The sequence below is a fragment of the Microtus oregoni genome, unplaced genomic scaffold (assembly GCF_018167655.1).
Source record: "Microtus oregoni isolate MIOR12 unplaced genomic scaffold, Mior012 000021F_ref0000039, whole genome shotgun sequence".
Taxonomy (NCBI): domain Eukaryota; kingdom Metazoa; phylum Chordata; class Mammalia; order Rodentia; family Cricetidae; genus Microtus; species Microtus oregoni.
In genome coordinates this window covers 22,890,115-22,909,699 of record NW_024543080.1, presented here as the reverse complement: position 1 = coordinate 22,909,699, position 19,585 = coordinate 22,890,115, and the positions used below count along the sequence as shown (strand labels likewise).

Sequence of the window (19,585 nt, the reverse complement as noted above, 5' to 3'; positions counted from 1 at the left end):
AAAGGGGTATCTGTGTGGGGGGAAGCATATCCTGATACACACATAGTAATCAGTCCATATCCTTGCACCGACCCACTATGAAAAATCCCGGGGTTAGATGAGTCTTTAATTGTAGTATTGCACATGGATTTATGCCATCCAGCCACACACATTTTCCCCATAGAAACATTTCCCAGATGAATCTGCTTTCTTCCAATGGGCAGTTGTCTCTGGCCAAGTGCTCATGAAGATTATGGGATGCATGTTTCTGTTGATGTCCAGCTTTTCAGTCCCATGCAGACTCTGTGTGCTCACTTTCTCCTCCAGGCTCCTCGAGAGCTGAAAATTCTGTTTCGATAAGTGGTTTCAGAAATCTCTCGACCTTGGTTAACCTTTTCTTGAGTTTCTGCTGCATCGACTCGTATTCAGCCAAGATGCGGGCAAATCGGGTTTGCAGGAGGTCGACTGAGCCTTCCATTCGTGTGACCTTCTCTTCCAGGTCTTTGGGGTCACTGCCCAGATTTGCGATGTTTAAATCCAGTAGACCATCTTTCATTAAGATCTGCCTTCCTTTCTCTTCCAGCATAGTTTTGGCATCTGGGTACTCCGTAAGCGCTTCCATGAGGTCATCTTTCGAGAGGCAGAACAGGTCTGAGTAGCCAATGCTTTTAATATTGGCTGTTCTTCGGTTGCCAGCCTTGCTGCCTTTGATATTGAGAATGCTGATCTCACCGAAGTAGCTGCCATCACTCAACACGACAAACTGGGTGATTCCGTCATCGGCCACCACAGCAAGTTTGCCTTCTTTGATGATGTACATCTCTCGCCCGATGTCCCCTTTCTTGCATATGTAATCGCCAGGACTGTACACCTGGGGCTGTAGCTTCAGCACCAGCTCCACCAGCAGACCAGCTTCACAGTCTGCAAAGATGCGGACCTTTTTTAACGTGTCTAAGTGGACGTTGATGGCGATCTCTGCCCTTAGTTTGTCAGGTAGGTATTTCAAGACTTCTTTCTCATCAACTGTTTTTTTGTTGGTCCAGAGGTAGTCGAACCATTTAATAACCCTCTTTTCCATATCTTTGCTCACATTTCGGAAATTCATGTATTGCTTGATAGCATCAACTCTTGCTTGAAATTCCGCCCTGGCTGCATTCATATTGGAAATCATGGAACCTATGTTACCGACAATGGTGGCAAAAATTAAAACTCCAATTAAGAAGTCAACTACCACAAAGATATACTCAGAATCCAGCACAGGAGGCGGAGTTTCGCCGATGGTTGTCAAAGTCAGCGTAGACCAATAAAGGCTGTAGACATATTTTCGAGACAAGCGGCCAAATTCAGGATCATTCACGTCGGGGTAGACCCATGTGTCATTCCCAAATCCAATAGCCTTCGAGATGGAGTAGTACACACACGCGTTCCAGTGGATAATAATGACAATGTACATGACAAGGTTAGAAATCCTAAAGATGTTTGGATAGTTGGTCCTTGTCTCTGTGCGCTGGAAGAACTCAAACATTCGAGAGATCCTCAACAGCCGGTTTAACCTAATTTCTGGATAGTTCCACCCTATCTTGAAATACAGCAGATCAGTGGGTACCATTGACAGAACGTCAAGTTTAAACTGCAAGTTCGCTTTATACTTCTCTATGAGTTTTACTTTGTCCTTCACCAGCAACCCTTGTTCCAGGTAACCTACAGTAGAAGAGAGAAAAGACGGGCTGTTTCTGCTTGCTATGCCACTGTGATTTTTTTTTCTATAGTAACTCTTTTTTTAAAAATAATTTATCTAACTTTATGTTTGTTGGTAGAAGGTGTCAGATCCCCTGAAACTGGAGTCCTAGACAGTTGTGAGCTGCCCTGTGGGTGCTAGGAATTGAACCCACGTCCTCTGGAAGAGCAGCCACTGCTCTTAACCACTGAACCATCTCTCCAGTCCCTCTACAGCAACTCTTAATCAGCTGTGTTTAGGACAAAATAAGAATACTTTTCAATAAATATATCTTTAGTTTTAGAATGACCCCTATGACCAAACCTACATGTCATTATAGAAGAGTCTGTTGTAGAAATAGAAAAATGACACTTTTTAGTGTAATATATAGACAGATAGGTAAGTAGGTAGGTAGATAGAATGATGGATTGGTTGTTTGATATATGATTTTAGCTACACAGGTAAAATCATTTCTCTAATGAATCACATTCATATTCTGCAGCATTATTATAAATTGCATATTTGGTTCCTGTCCCCAATTTCGGACACACCACTGTTAAAAACCTTATGAGTTCCCGAGAAACCAAAATGCTAGTGGTATCTTTTGTTCTGATATTTGACCATGGCCTCAGCTCTGGATGCAGAGCTCCAGCGCTTGGTGGTAAAAGTATCTTTGTTCTGTGAGGCAACTCCTGGCAGGCTCCTAAATGGGGCTGGTCACCAGAAACAGACATTTACAGACTCGACATTCTTAACCTCCACCCCCACTTTCTCCAGGAGGAGAGGTGCTGGAAAGGAACTTAATTCTGCTACTTATTGTGTTTATACGATAAAAGCCTTCCATAAAGATCATTGGCTTTGTTGTGGCCAGATTACGACCCCCAGAGAGACCACCAGAGAGGCCCAGACTAAGCAAGGTGTAATCAGCATAATACAAACATGTTTGGAACTCATCTCCATCCCTGTTACAATGAGGTAGAGAGAGGAGTTGTATCTCCTCTGTGGGGTAAGCTTTTAAAGGCATAACTACAAAGAGAATCTTTGAAGCTGCTTTGGCACAGGTACAAGAACTTTTGCTCCTTCCCATTTTGTTAAGTCAGCTTTTTCCTTGTTCTTAGAGCAAGGCCACTGTTCTTGAGTTAGGCCATCTTTATCAGCTTGTACCAGGAGGCTGGCTGGGCTGAGCAAAGTAAAGTGACCTTGTGTTCAATATTTCCCTGGTGGGAGAGGGGAAGGCCACTATCTTCCTGGGAAAACATTCTGCTAGAATATTTCTTCTTGCCCCCTTGAGAATAAGGGGTGAGGGTCCCACAGCTTTGGTGATCAGAGAGCATCCAAGTGAGAGAGCAAATGCAGGGTGTTAGAAGGGTGTCATACCCTAATTCCGTGAGGACAACAGCTCCTGCTCTCCAGCCCTTCCACACTTGTCCTCCGTACCTCTGCATCTGCCTGTTCACCTCTTTTATTATATCCTTTACTAATAGATTAAACTAGAAAATGTGTTTTTGTTTTTTGGTTTGGTGAGCCATGCTAGCCAATACTGAAGCTGAGGAGGGATCGTGGGAAGCCTAATGTATAGTTATTTGACCAGAAATGCAGGTCGAGTCGTGTGCTATCCCGGCCAGCGGGATGCGAACAGTGGTCCCTGATAAACCTATGGGAGAGGAATGGAAGAGCAAGAGACAGGAGGAGTGACGGCAAGACAGTATTTCTGATCAAACCCGCCGTTTAGTATATCCTCAGAAGCTGTTTATATAGCAAATGGGCAAAGGGGAAGGGAAGGGGTGTCATGTCTGCAGGAATTCAAGCCTGGAGACATCCCAAGCCGAAAAATAAATACGGAGGGTCTGTGATTGTTGACTAACGAAGGAAAATGCAAATTGTTTGCTAAAAGCCTGGTGCCTGCAGGTCTCACTAGGCTAATGTCCTAGGTCCAGAACTTGCCTGCAAGTTAAGATGGCTGTAAACAAAATACAGATCTCAAAATACAGGTGTTTGCTTCCGGCAGTGTGCCTGACACCTGAAGTAAGGAAGAGCCTTATCAGGCCCAGTCCATAACCTGCAGGGTCTCACTAACTCTAGTTAGCTTCAGAACCGATGACATTGTAGCAAATGTTGCAGATACTCCTTGGCAGAATCCTAGGCCTGCTCTCAGAAGTGTGGACACCTGCCCCGTTATCACACTGTTTCACGGGAACATGCTTTTCGCCTTCAGCGTGAAACATCAATCTCTTCAGACTGCATTTGCCCTCCTCGCTCTTGTCCTGCAGGCTGTCCTTCATCACCTAGGATCTTCTCTTCTGGGCAGTTCCTGTGGGCCTCGCGTGCGTGCTTGCTGAAGCCTTGTGTCAGTAAGGGAGTTTGTTTCTCCTACGGTGGCTACTACAGGGACAGCCAAGCTCCGGCAGCTGAGCCCTGCGCTGACCTCTAGAGAGCAAGCCCTCAGCGACCCTTAGAGGCTTCTATGCTGTGTGTAGTATTTACAGCGTGGGGGGGGGGGGGGTCAGGGAAGGGAGCAGTGTGAAAACAGTACACTTTACACCTGCTTACTAAACACACTGTAAGTAGAGAGGCGGGGGATGGTAAACCCTACTTAACGATACACCACTGTGAACCACAAAGTTTATATTTCCTGTAAAATCTCTATTAAGAGGCTTCTGGAAAGCAGTGACACTTTTCTTTGTGCCCTTTTAAAGTATCTCCATATGTGGCAGAAATTGCCCTTTACCCACAGAGACTGACTAAATATTTCTGTTCTTTATTCTTCTGCCTGGCATAAACCCAATAACTAAGACAATGAAGAAAAAAACCACTAATCCACACTCAAAAAGTTACTTAGGGGACTGGAGAGATGGCTCAGGGGGTAAGAGTACTGGCTGCTCTTCCAGAGGACTTGAGTGCAATCCCCAAGCACCCACATGGTAGCTCACAACAACCTGTAACTCCAGCCCTAGGGGATCTGACACCCTCTTCTGGCCTTCTCTGGTATTGCATGCACATGGTGCACAGACAAATAAGCAGGCAAAACACCCATATTCAAAAAAAAATAAAATAAAATAAAATAAAGGTTAGAAAAGATTAAGGTGTCCTAGCAACATCTTCCTGGATCAGTTGGAGTGACCTAAGCCAGCGAGGGGGAACACATCACTCATGTTTTCCACTGAGGTTGTGAGTTTACCTTGAAGAACAGTTGGGTGTGGAAATTTCATTATTATATAGTAGAGATAAAAGCAAGAAATTTCAGACGACCCAAAGTAGATCACACGTACCTGTCCTTGTTCGTACGAACATGTCAACAACGTAGATCATGTCTGATACATAATCAAAAATGAGCCAGTATTCTAGGTAATCAGACTGGAGTTCATCAAAACATGCTCTATAAAAGAAAGACGTGCATAAAAAAATGACATGGAGACGGATTGAAATAGAAAGCCGCTTTGTGTATATTGTTTGTGATGAGACATACAGCATGCTAAGGCTAAATGGGTTTTTAGAATGTATTTGGTCAATCACAGTTTTTCCAAATCATTCCTTTCACAGGAATGATTCATTTCCTCATATTTCTGAATTCTAACATCTTTTCCATCAATACTAGTTGGACTTGTATCGATAGACATTAGGTAAGAATTAGCTGGGCATGGTGGCTCATGCCTTTAATCCCAGCACTTGGGAAGCAGAGCAGGAGGATCTCCAAATTCAAGACCAGCCTGGTCTGCAGGGAGAGTTCCAGGACAGCCAAGGCTACACAGAAAAACCCTGTCTCAAAAGCCAACAACAACAACAACAAAGAAGACATCGTTTCAGCTGGCAATCCTTCCATGACAAGGTGCTCGCATGAGGTTCTGCGTTCAGTCCTCAGAACCCACATTAACAGCGCGGCATCGACAACTAGACTGCCGTGTTGGCACACGCTTGTCCTCCTAGCTGCGGAGCAGCAGAGAGGAGCATGGCCCCACGCTTCACTGCGGCCAGTCCAGTCATATCGGCAAGTTCCCGGTCAGTGAGAACCCCTATCTCAAAACACAAGGTAGAGAGCATCCTGAGGACACACAAGGCTGACCTCTGACCTCCACACACATATGCACACATGTGCATGTGGACCCTCACACACATATCCCGTATATATGCATAAAATAATAAATAGCTTGAAGCTAAAGTCAAATATCACGGGGTGAAACTCATTGATCACCAAGCTTGTGTTAAGTTGGGAGCTTAGGCCCCAGCCCCTTGAGTTTATCCTAGCCCCCTGACCCTGAGAGTTAGCACTCTGGACTCCAAATCCCAGCAAAGTGGGGTCAGAACCATTCCCCAGGGTATTTAAATGAGCTCCCAAAAGAAGAAAACAAGGTCCCTTTTCCTTCCTCCAGGGGGTCGCACTCGCACCCCTTGGGGCCACCCAAGAGTGTGGAACTCCCATTAAACCAGGATATTTCTCAATTTGGCATGTTTTGATTTGGCTTGATTGGGAATTTTGCATCAGCAGGGAGCTTGCGTTAGGAAATATTCCTAACAGCTTGTATTTCCTGTCTGCACCCAAAAAGTCTGAGGGAAAAATGTTCCTAATCTTGAACAACTGAGATGTTTCTAAAAGATACCAGATCTTTCATTGTTTTCCATTATTATTATTATTATTATTATTATTATTGATAGACCGAGAATTACAGTTTCTCCTAGTGCCCGAATCCCATGACTGAACAATTAGAAGTTTAAAAGAACACGTCTACTCTCCTCCCCGTCTCATCCCAGGACTGTACGTCCACGCATGTTGAGAATCAAAGACACCCTGACCTCAGGTGAACACACTGAGAATGATTCAGCCACGTTTCCCAACATGTAGTGGAGAAGATTGTCCCAAGAACCCTAGGTCAAAGTATGCAGGCAGTAGACTTCTAAGCGTTCTGATATCCACAGAAAACACATATGGAAACCTTGCAATTATCATTGTCCAGTTGTACATCACAGGTAAAGTGATGCAAAGCAGCCAGTTGTAGTACGTGTTTCCTGAAGGATCAACAATCACCACTTCTTTCTTCTCCCTAGCCACAATTAGAAACAAAGGGGACAGTTAGTAAGAAACAAGCATATTTGCATTTATCGTATCAAATATGGTATGTCAATCAACCATGATTGTGCTGTTGCCGAAAGCATCGTGGCTTTGGGATACTTGTCAGGCAGTAGAGACTACTCCAAAGTGTTGATGAGATTATCAGGTTTTTATTTTGGTCTTTACAGACTCATGAGCTCCTAGGTACCTGATGATCATTATTCTGAATATCTAGAGGAAGTTCTTCCTCAGCGATGCTTGTGGGGGAGAATTACCCAACACAGCAAAAATCCTTAATTAGGAAATTCATACTAACTAACTTTAGGGAACCTAGATGAAAGCTTTTAATCTCTTTTGATAGCAGTTTATACAAAATGTTTGTTCTTATTTAAGGACATTTGCCTTTATTTGGGCCTCTTTGCTCCAAAGCTTTCTCTATGCTTTGGGAAATTTTACCTACGTCTAAAACCCATTGCCAGCTCATGTCTATTTCCAATGTCAGTAAAAACTATTTACTCTTCCTTCTTGTCTTTGTCTTTCTCCTCCTTCTTTTTCTTCTCTTTTTCCTTCTCCTTCTTCTTTTTCTTCTCTGGGTCCTTCTTATTTTCATTCTTATCATCTGCCTTGCTGGAAAAGTTGAGTATGTATTGTTACCATATGCAAATAACGCACAGACAGAAAAACATTTAGGGCCATTCATGCAAAGTCTGGCTTACCTCTTCTTCTCCTTCTTCTTTTTCTTTTTTTCTTTAGGGTCTCTAAAGAAAAAGAGCATCTGTCACATGATCACACCATTAAACCCCCGTTTCTTTCTACTTTCCTTTCCATTGAGCAAGGATTCTTAGCCATGCAATCAAAGTCCTGCCACGGTTCTTGGAAACTAAAACGGTGGCCAAAATAAATAAATCTCCGAATGAGTATACTTCCAGAATTCTAATATGTGAAAGCAATGTTTTTTTTACTTTAAGTGTTTGATACCATTTTCATATATATTCAAATTAAAACATTGAGACTCTCAAAAAAATGCCATAAATTCTTTTTCAAGGGAATAATCTTGTTGACAGCATTTTTTTTTTCATGAGTGGTAAAAAGCTCTGTGGTCATTCAATCAGGTCATGAGGTTGGACATTAACCCAGAATATGGTCAAGCAGGAGACCTGAGATAGAACATAAACCACGGGGAAGAAGTTGCTGAGAAGGTGGATAAGCACATCATGCCAGCCCATATCACTCACCGCTGTGTCATCCGCACCCACCCCTCATGGCCTACCTGTAGGAAGGGTTTTTTAGGAGTAACTATTGGAGCATAGATCGTGGATGGGTTGGGTTGGCAACCCCAAGGAGGCTATGTTTATACTATGAAACTATCTACAAGTGGTTTGGAAACGCAGTGGTGTAGTCGATCTCCCCAGTGACACAGCTTCAAGTACCATTCAGTCGCTTACTCTCTATGGAAAAGGATGGTTAACTTAAGGATACCTGAAGATTCGCAAATGCCTTAACTGTTTGGTTAAGGACCTAGATGGGAAAAGGACTGAATGATCAGGCAGAACAGGTCTAGAGAAAAGGTAGACGAATAGATTCGTGGGCACAACGTTTGAAAATCCTTGTATCCCAGGTAAGAGAATAACCAAGTAGACTGAAGGATTCGGCTAGCTGATTAATCCAGCCTCCATGGGGCATCTGCATGCTGGCACAATGTAGTTAAAAGTACGGCATCCATGGAAACAAAAACTAAAGGCCATATTTGGGCACAACACATGGCCTCCTGCTCACTATAGCTGGTGTTGAGCATCGTGCCTTTAGTTACAGGGCATTTGGATCATGTAGGTAGCACTGCTGTTATAATGTGACTCCCATGCTTAGTTCCTAAGGAGAGTAGTCACTTGATGGCAAATTAACTATGTTGGGTCCTTGTCAACAGAGAAAAGACATCAAATATTTTGATACTAACTGATTTATATTATGGTATATATTGCTTTTTGCTACAAACTTGACCAGTATCACTGTGTAGGTGTTTCTAAAGCATGACCCCCCTATACAGACTGCTGTGTAGCAACATTTCAGGTCTACTTTACAGAAAAAGAAAAGTGGTGTTGGATACTGCCTTGGATAGGATTACTATTGCTGTGAAGAAACACCATGACCAAAAGCAAGAGAGGGAGGAAAGGGTCTATTTGACTTACGCTTCCACATCACTATTCATCATCAAAGGAAGTCAGGACAGGAACTCAAGCAGAGCAAGAACCTGGATGCAGGAGCTGATGCAGAAGCTGTGGAGGGGTACTGCTTACTGGCTTGCTCATCATGGTTTGCTCAGTCTGCTTTCTTGTAAACCCAGCACCACCAGCCCAGTAATGACACCACCCACAAGGACTTGGCCCTCCCCCATCAGTCACAAAGTAAGAAAATATCCTACAGGCCAATCTTTTTTTTTTTTTTTGTTTGTTTGTTTTTTTTTTTTTTTTTGTTTTTCAAGACAGGGTTTCTCTGTAGCTTTGGTGCCTGTCCCAGAACTAGCTCTTGTAGACCAGGCTGGCCTCGAACTCCCAGAGATCCGCCTGCCTCTGCCTCCTGAGTGCTGGAATTAAAGGAGTGCGGCACCACTGCCCGGCTCCTACAGACCAATCTTATGGAGGCATTCTCTCAACTCAGGCTCCCTCCTCTCTACTGACCATAGCTTGTGTCAAGTTGACATAAAAGTAGCCAGCACAGATACTGAGTTTGGAATCTAATGGTCCTATTGTATGCTACTCCACCCAGAAGTGTCTGATGTGGTACAGGTATGGAGTGAGCTTCAGAAGGCACCACCGAAATGTTGCCATGGAGTGCAGATTTCTTGAAGATGAGTTACTATAATCTAGGATACTGTGTGTGTGTGTGTGAGAAAAGACTGGTCGGGCATTAGGTGGTGCTCTACGCCTATACATGAATAGAATGAATCGGTCTAGGAACTAAGGTACTTAATGAGGGAAAGTACACTTCCCAACCCTGCACATCTAGGTTTTGTGCCTCTAGAGGTCCTCATTTGATGAGAGAGCATCTACACTTCTGCCAAAGAGAACAGCTACAGTCCTATTAAATATTAATCTATGACTAGTCCCTGGCCACTTTCGACTCCTCGTTCCAAGAAACCAATTGGCAGAGAAGAATCACCAGACTGGAAAGTTTATGATGCTGATCATCAAAGGTAGGCAGTGTTGTTGCTATGCAATGAAAAGTCAGAAAAGTATCTGACGGGCACATGATCCATGATGGCATCTTTTGGATTTCCCCAACCCGTCTTTGATAGTGGATGGACGAGTCTAGTAGCCACATCCCAAGGAAGGCATGGTGATTAGCTATATGTCTGCATTTCCCTAGACCGGGAGAAATTCTGCACAATGATGAGAGGGCTCTAGAATGAATAAAAATAGATAAGGGGTTTCTGTGTAAACCTCAGAAACATCGAAAGTTGTCAGAGATCTTTCTGCAGCCCGTTGACCTTCTTACAAGCTTGAACAGGACAAAAGAACATCCAGAAGCCTTGGAAAGGGCAGCCCAGAGTTTTCCTTTAAGAGAGTGCATCTGAGCAGGGCACAGCTGGGTTGTGAGGCTACAATTACACATAGGTTTCAGGTATGCATTCTCCACGCACCAACACTTGAGTGCTGACAACCCAGCTTCTCCTTGCCCTCGGAAAAAAGGCCTAGAATGAGGAAACCACTACCATTCTAAAATTTATCTCCCAGCTTCCTGGGGCTGCTCTCATTGGATGACTCCCTGTGACTGCAAAGGCCCAGTTCTGTCACCTGAGGATGACACAGAGCTGAAAGCACATACGGATGCCAAAACTCCCATAAGAGCAAACCTCTTCTCTGAAATCAGCATCTCCCTCTGCCCAGGTAATTCTGTCACCCTCACTCCCTTCCAGATGTCATGCTAAAGGGCACATCCCATAAATATCTACACACAGACCTCTGTCTCAGAGGCTGTCTCCTGAAGAATGTGGCCCAAGGTACACGGGTTCAGTGTTGTGTGACCTTTGGCATCCATTCTGTCCTAAGGAAGGGCAAATTGCATATATAACATGGACCTTTTAACAAACATATTCAAGTAAATGAATAAAATATAGACATGTCAATTTTAATAGGGAACAGATACATTTTCCAGATACAAACAACATATATCTGGAAAAAGCAAACAGAAAAATAACAGAATGTCGTCTCTGTTAAATTAGTTCAAGCACTAAGTATTAGCTGTATCTCAAATGCAGATACTGCTAGTTATTTTTACTTGTTTTCATTTTCTTCCGTAGATGTACTTACTGCTCTTTGTTGCTGCTGTTGTTAACATTGAAAAGAGCCATAGTGCCTGGCAAGTACTGCTCCCTGGAAGAGGAAAAACACAGAGAGAGCACAATGACCACTCTGCTCATGGTCAGCAAACTGCCTTAAAAAACAAACCACTACAGTTTCCTGCTCACTTTATAACATTGCCCAGGTCACTGCTTAAGATGGACAGAACTTCTGTGACACACAGCTTGCCAGAAGCCAGTGCATTGACCCCAAGTGGTTAGCGACTGATTGTTGGTTAAGCGCATACCAAAAATTAGCGTCATCTCTGGCCTGGAGTGAGCCCAGATGGATGGCACCAACTTCCACCAGAAGACCCCAGATAGTCAGAGAAGACAGAAAGAGGAGGAATAAATACTTCAAATAAATAAGTAGAAAGCTAGAGTTAGACACAGGAATAAATAAAAAGAGGGAAAATGATAACAAAGAATAAAATACATTGCATAGGATCAGAAACCCTGATCCCTGCTATACCACACTCCTTCAACCTTCAGTGGCTTCAGGGTCTATACTTGAATGTGACTGCTTTACTTCCCGTATGGTCATTATACTTTTCTAATCTCACATTTTATTTCCTGGGAGCAGGCTCTGCCAGATCTAGCAGTTTAGAGAATGATAGCCCACCCTCTCGTATGCAGCTCCAGGACTCTGAAGAAGGAATTCAAAAGAAGTAGGAAATTAAGGAAATGTGGGGACCCAGACACACCCAAGACTTTCTAAGAGGCCCTGATGATAAGACAAAGGCAACTTTAGTTCTCTGTCATTGTCCAGGAACAGATTTGGCAAGGCCAGGCCAGTCTGAGACTGGAGCCAGGGCCTCGAAGGAGTCAAGATTGTAGATTCTTAAGACCCAGCTCTTCCCCAGAGCTGTGATTATCTGTCCTGAGGCATCTGTGTCTAAGTTGTATTCTCTTTGCTAACATCAACTGATTTAGCTCTCTGCTGCCCTTGGCCATTTTCTTCCCGTGAATAGTATATATAAAGCCATACTTCTTAAAGCTGCTCAGCGTAACTCATCAGTTTATGCAATGCCGCCTGGTCCCAGTTATTGCTTTGTCTTCTCTTTTTCTCATCTTTGTCTCCCATCCCCAGTTCTCCTACTCAACATCTCACTGTTTGGGACCCTTATTCCTGCAGGCTCAGGTCAAGGGAGGAACTGGGGCAAGTTTCTGAGGAACAGGCATTAGTTTCAGGGAACATGACGGGGAATATTTATGACTGGGAACCCTGGGATCATAAATAATTAAACGTCAGCAGCTTTCCAAAAGAGGGCAAAGGTAAGGGACAGAAATAGCAAGGTACTCAGGAGATCTTGCAAAGTGTCTCATTGACAAGAGCATGTGTCAAGCCACCCCGTAGAAGGAATAGGAGACTTTTCATTTCAGTGATATTTAAAAGACGCATTTCGGCAGGTAGACGGCCCCGCTCACCTCTGGGATGGTCCTTGCCTTCTGTGTGAGCTGTTTCTAAAGAAAGAGTCCTCACTCTCTGCTTCAGACAGAGAGGCATTGTCGTCGTCAGAAAAGGAGCTGCCAAAGAGAAGCAGAGGTGAATTGGATTCGTGTTTTAACCGGCCCACCTGTCATCCAGGTGAGCCCTCACTCCATCACTTTCCACCCCTCTTCAGACCCACGCACATGTATGGTTAGAATAGGTAGGAACCTATTTTATAGAGTGTGTGCCCAGTGATTGCTAGGAATACACTCTTCAGATCTTCACCATGGCTACTTTTAGATGCAATGGTCAATGTCAATGTTTATCCAATAGTACCTAATTTTAGATTATTTTATACATATGAATGAACTACCACTTCCTGATATTTCCTTCTATTAAAAGAAAATTCTATCACATACACATATTCTAGTCATTTAAGGGTAACTATTTCAAATCATACTATCAAATTATATTGTTAGATTTCATATTCTATATACCTTTTCACATTGATGTATAGCAACATCATCTATTTGGGTTTTATATTTCCCACGGGGAAAGTAAAGAAGTATTTGCCATAGTCCCTTATAGGTGCTTCCATAAACAACCCTCCATAACACTCTTCACGCAATAGACAAGCTTCGCTTGTATAAATACATTCACTAAATTAGATAGATAATGAATTTTAAGAATACAAATTACAAAGCTAAATTGAAATCTAGCCTGGATAAGCTAAAACAAAAACTGTGCTTGCATTAACAAGGTGTGAGAAGGAGCATAGCTTCACCTGCACGCTCCGTTTTCCATCCGCCGGATTTCCTGTCCAGTAGCTGGGACGATCGCATTGGGGATTCTTACAAAGGACTGCCATGTGTTGATAATATTTGTCTTCATGGTGAGGTTAAGGTCTGAGAAGAAATGAGACTTGTTAATGAGAAGACGTTTTTATGTTCACACGTCAGGGGCTGGGCTGCAACAACAGAGTTTTACTGAGGAGGAAAACGTGTCCAGGCTGCGGTTCCTCAACTGAGCCACACTGTTCCACACCTCCGTGCCTTTGCCCGTGACCCTGGGACTGAGGCTGGGCAGGTGCTTGCCATCTCTGGAGTCCGATGCAAGGACTCCTCACTCCGAAGTAAACTAACCACATTCCCCCTTTTCTGCTACAGCAATGTACACACATTGGAATAATTTCCTCATATGCTAAACCGCCATGTTCTCCATCATCACAGCTACACTGTAAGCTTTGTAAAGAACTCTGCCTCAGCGACAGGGTGCTTGGCACATAGTAGGCATTCAGGGAATGGCTGCTCATTGAGCAAATCCTGTTTTGTTTTCTGTGATGGGGACATGCTATTGCTTCTTTGATGTTGTGAATAGAAGCTAGGGCCTCACACATGGTAGACATGTTCTCTACCACTGAGTTCTACTTCCAGTCCTAAATCTTGGTGTTACATTTTAACAACTCTACTCTACTCGCATAACTTTTCCTCAGAAGTAAATTTGGTAAATTTACAAGGATTTTTGAAACAGTTGTTGGGTGTTAAATACAGGGAATGACCCACAGCATCTAATCCTCTCCCTTGGCCCACAGCATCCAATATTGTCCCTTGGCACACAGCATCTGATCCTCTCCACTTATGATGTGCTTTTGTGGTCTACCAAGACAGAACAAAATAAAAATACCTGCATGTCCCAGAGTCCTGTGCAGTTCAGTTTATCAGTGTCTTTAAGGATTACACAGTCATATACACATTTATGATACTTGGAAAGCAGAACTGAGATTTAAAAAATCAACAACAGTCAGCAAAAAAAGGCAAGGGGCCTGGTGGTGGTAACACATGCTTTTAATCCCAGCATTTGTGAGACAGAGGCAGGAGGATCTCTATGAGTTCAAGGCAAATCTGGTCTACAGAGCAAGTTCCAGGACAGGCTCCAAAGCTACAGAGAAACCCTGTCTCAAAAAAAACAAAAACAAACAAACAACAACAAAAAAAGAATAGGCAAGGGGACCCCTGGGTTTTCTAAGGCAGAAATCCCTGGTCAGTCAGTCACCAGTTCTTTGGGTTCTAAGAACCAGGAGTTCAGTTTGTGCTGGGGAGACTGTAGTAGAATGGGCATCCTCTCAGATCTGCTTGGGAACCATGCTTGGAACTCAGTCTGGAGCCTGTTACCCCAAGCTTTACAATGGCCCTTAGGTCCTGGTCCCCCAAATTAAAGCTAAGGAGAAGAGGAAGAGAAGGGGGCAGAGAAGAACTGGTGTGCCATCTAGTGTTTGAAAATGACCAAACTCTTTTCTCGACTGTCAGTACACAGAGTGCTGGAAAACACTGTCAGAATGAGAGTCAGGGAGGAGATTAGATGGCAAGTATATAAAAGGCAAGCAAGAAGGAAGATGGAGAAGTGGGAGAGGGAAAGAAAGGCTGATGCATCATCCAGATTTTATGATTTGGAGAAAATATAAGAGTAACATTGGGTCTGGGGAGAGGGCTTGGTAAATAGATAAAGTACTTGCCATGTTAGCATGAGGACCTGGATTAGACTCCAGGAACCCAGTGCCAGGCAGGCTTGGAATCTGTGAATCCAGAGCTTGGGAGAAAGGGACAGGATCCCCTGTCAACTGGCTAGCTAGACTGGATAAATTAATGACGTCTGGGTTCAGGGGAGAGACTCTGAGTCGATATATAAGGTGGAAAGGGATCAAGAAAGGAACCTGGCATCAACCTTTGGCTTCCATATGTGTGTTTAACCATACATGGACATACACATAGTAATATACACATGCAAACATGCATACACACACCGCATACACAGACATTATAAAATAGAATGTTAGTGGCCAAACTTTTCTGCTGCTGTTTGGAGATATGCGTAATATTTTCTATAATTTACTGCAAAGTTTTCTGTTAGTCTAAACTTTCAAGACAATCAGAATATTTTCTCCTTAAATGCACTCATAGGTCATTTATTGAAGGACCAAAAATCATTACAAAGTATGTCCCAAGTTCACGAGTGTGGGAGTTTGAATATAACTGGGCTCTATCATCTCATAGGGAGTGGCCCTATTAGGAGGTGTGGCTTTGTGGGAGGAAGTGTGTCACTGTGGGGGCAGGCTTTGAGGTTTCTTATGCTCAAGATACTACACAGTGTGTCTCAGTCCACTTCCTGTTGCCTTCTGATCAAGATGCAGCCAGCACCATGTCAGCCTGTATGCTGCCATGCTCCCTGCCATGATGATAATGGAAGGAATCTCAGCAACTGTAAACAAGCCACCCTTTGTGAAATGTTTTCCTTTATACGAGTTGCTTTGGTCACGGTGTTTCTTCACAGCAATAGGAACCTTAAACTAGGACCAGCATGAGAAGAAATTAAAAGAAAGATGAGGCTGGGCCAGCAGATGGCTTGGCGGTGATGTGGTTTCCATGCGACCATGAGGACCTGAGTTTGATTCCTCAGAGTGCATGTAATGCTGCTGTGTGGTGATGTGTGCCTGCCATCCCAGTGCTGACAAGACAGAGACAGCAGGATCCCTGGGGCTCTCTCATCATCCAGACTTTTTAAATGAGAAGCTTCCAGACTCAGTGAGTGGAGAGTAATTGAGGAAGACGCCCAGTGTCAACCTCTGGCCTCCCCACACTGCACCTTCCCTGCACACACGTGTGCTCATGTACACCCTAAGCACACACAACTAAAGATAACAGTGATGCAGAAACACACTTCCCTCATCCTAGGAATGTTCTGGTAGCTGTAGAACTGCTCTCACTGGACAGAAACCATACCGAGGTATCTATACTTTAGGAGCTCTGATCAGCTTTGTTCACTTCGCTACACTGTACACCTGCCAGTGTACATGGCAGGCATGTTTACATTTATGATCATGCTGTTCCCATAGCATGAATTCTTTTCCAATATTGATTGTGTGTGTGTGTGTGTGTGTGTGTATGCCTGAGTGTGTGTATGTATACAACATGTGTGCAGAACATATAGAGAAAAGAAGTGGATAGGACCTCCTGGAGTGACAGACAATTGTGAGCTGCCATATGGGTGCTGGAACCTGAAACCGAGTCCTCCACAAGAGTAAAAAGGACTCTTAACTATTGAGCCACTTCTCCAGCCCCCTGTAACATGAACTCTTCATTGCTTTCCAAGATAGAATCCTACTTACTGATCAAAAACCAATTCCTCTATCCCCTCTGTGATGACTTCAGTAATTTTTTGGGAGGAAGAATTCATCACACATTTTTGTTCCCATTGTTCTCTGTGTCTACCTCTTAATACACAGGTACTTCCAGCTCTCACAGTGTTCAAAGGTGCTGCACAAACTTCCAAGGAATAAAACAATCAGCTCTCTATCCACCTGTGAAGCCCACTGACCACAACAGCGACAGGCCCATGAAGGCATACCCAGAGGCCCTTATACATTGTTGAGGAGCACAAATGGGGGCAGCCACTATGTAAATCAGTTTGGCACTTTCTCAGAAAAAGAAAAATAGAACTACCATGTGACCCAGATATTCCACTTCTAGTACCCGAACGTATCTAAGGCATTCTACAGAAATATGTGTACATCCACATTGATTGTTTTTATAGTCCCAGGAGCTAGGAAATGAAATTATTCCATGGACAATGGCAATGTGGCACACACACAATGAGATTTTATTCAGCTGGAAAGGAAAATGAAATTATGAAATATAAGAAAATTGGTGGATCTGGAAAACATACCAAGAGTGGTAGGCCAGGCTCAGAAAGTCAAATGCCTCATGTTAGCTCTTATATGTAGATAAGAGCTTTGAATATTTAAATTTCCATGTTTATCTTGGAATGTCTGTAGAGACCTGAAATCTAGAAAGAAGCTGTGATGGATTGGGGAAGTTTTTCAGAGAGACGAGGCTAATAGAACCCATGTTCTATGAAAGTAGGAGGAACACTGGGGTGGCCACGCTAAGACAGGCATGTGGAGGTAGGAGGATGGACTTGAGAAATGATAGAGGGAAGAGTCACCAAACTAAGAACATATGAAGAAGTCATATGGAAACCTATAACTTTAAAATTTAATTAAAAATACAATTTTGAATATTAACCTTCAGCAAGCGATGAAAGGAGACAGAGACAGAGACCCACATTGTAGCACAGGACTGAATTCTCAAGGTCCAAATCAGGAGCAGAAGGAGAGAGAGCACGAGCAAGGAACTCAGGACCATGAGGGGTGCACCCACACACTGAGACAATGGGGATGTTCTACTGGGAACTCACCAAGACCAGCTGGCCTGGGTCTGGAAAAGCCTGGGATAAAACCAGACTCTCTGAACATAACGGACAATGAGGACTACTGAGAACTCAAGAACAATGGCACTGGGTTTCTGATCCTACTGCACGTACTGGCTTTGTGGGAGCCTAGGCAGTTTGGATGCCCAACTTACTAGACCTGGATGGAGGTGGGGGGTTCCTTGGACTTCCCACAGGACAGGGAACCCTGATTGCTTTTCGGGCTGAGGGGGGGGGACTTAATTAGGGGAGGGGGAGGGAAATGGGAGGCGGTGGCTGGGAAGAGACAGAAATCTTTAATAAATAAATAAATTTAAAAAAAATACAATTTTTAAAAGAGTTTAAGCAGAAGATGAGAGAGAATAACGCTTCTCCCAGGAGCCTTGCTATTTAATGAAGGCAGCAATGCCAGGCTCAGGTAACTTCCCTTGTCCCCAGACAGAGAGCTTATTGACCCTGTCCTTGGTTGACCACAAGAACTAGACTGCAAAGTCCCTCAGCTAAAGAAAACACATACTTTGGGCTTGAACATAGAAAGATCCTGCTGAAGCTTACCTGGACGCGCCCTCCCTCCCTGGTCCCCAGTTCTCACAGCAGTAGAAGTTGAAATGCAAGCAGCCAAGGAAGAAAGGTCCTCAGTGGGCTTCCCCAGCTGTGGGCCATACCTGCTCCAGTACCAACTTGCAGGCAGGCATGATGGTATAAATGATTGCTCTGGTAGTAACCAATTTCATTCCGTTTGGGTATGAAACCCACTCTATAAGAGCGAGCTCATGCCTGGTGCTGGGGATCTGGCCAAGGCTCATGGCTGGGGAGCTCATAGACACTAGGGTGAACCTGCTTCTGCCATGCTGGATGGATATGTTATTAAACTGCCTCCTCAAATAGAAGGACAGTGCTGCCTTCAGATGTGTCGGGGAAGCTTCTCTTTTTCATGAACAGTGCTTAGTGCAAAGACTCAGGACTGGTTAAGGTGCTGAGAATAAGACACTGCTGAGTGCCCAGCCTTAGAATGGACATCCACATCACCTTTCTGAGGGTCAGAGAACATCACAGAAGAGGGGGCAGAAAGAAAATAAGAGGTGGATGATAGAAATGAGTGCTATATAGTGTTGTCTTCTGGGCATGATACGGCTGCTGCATGTAGGCGTAAGTCATAAACAATGCCACACCAGTTTGGAATTATGATTAATAGGGTGGTATTTATTTAAAGGGGAAAAAACTTACAGATCACCGTCAGCCCTCTGCGCAACCAGGAAGGGAGTCTAGTTGCCGGTGGAGCAGGAAGTGAAGAGAGAGAGGAGAGGGAAGTGGCCGCTTTTTTAAAGAGAGAGAGACCACGCCCCAATGGGCTGGTATCTCAGCAGCTATAGGCTGGAGGAACGGGAGGACCTCCCGCAACAGCTGCATTCATAGATCTACAGGGGTTGCTGTTTGCCTGCACAGGGCCCGCAGAAAAATGGACCAGTCAGCATTCAGTTATGGATGAAGGAGGGGCTCATGGGGCCCAGCACTGGCCAGGCAGATATTGGCAGCTCATTGTTGCTGAAGGATGGGGAGTCCTTGTTTTTAATGGTCTAGTTACTACTAAATTGCCCATGCTCCAAATGTGTAGCTCCATTCACATATGAATAGCCTTGGTTGAACACAGTCACAAAGCATAAACAAAAAGATCTGATAATAAGAGGGGGACTCGCTAGTTAGAAACAGTTGGGAGAAGAAATCTAAGGAAGAGAGGGAGGGCAAGGAGTGAGAAAAGGAGAAAGAGACATGTACAAAACAGCCAAAAAAGTAAATCAATTTTTAAGATGAAAA

At 43.9% G+C, this 19,585-nt stretch overlaps 1 protein-coding gene across 1 annotated transcript; it reads right to left on the bottom strand.

Annotated features, from left to right (window-relative positions):
• Positions 1-265: 265 nt before the first annotated feature.
• Positions 266-19,033, bottom strand: Cnga1 (cyclic nucleotide gated channel subunit alpha 1). The gene is made up of 9 exons (XM_041671600.1): positions 18,998-19,033; positions 13,293-13,413; positions 12,505-12,603; positions 11,048-11,110; positions 7,457-7,498; positions 7,257-7,367; positions 6,625-6,732; positions 4,966-5,072; positions 266-1,680 (listed from the first exon to the last, which is right to left on the bottom strand). Exons 2-9 carry the CDS (start codon positions 13,397-13,399, stop codon positions 266-268), a joined length of 2,052 nt encoding a protein of 683 aa, XP_041527534.1. The 5' UTR covers positions 13,400-13,413; positions 18,998-19,033.
• Between the last annotated feature and the right edge of the window lie 552 nt (positions 19,034-19,585).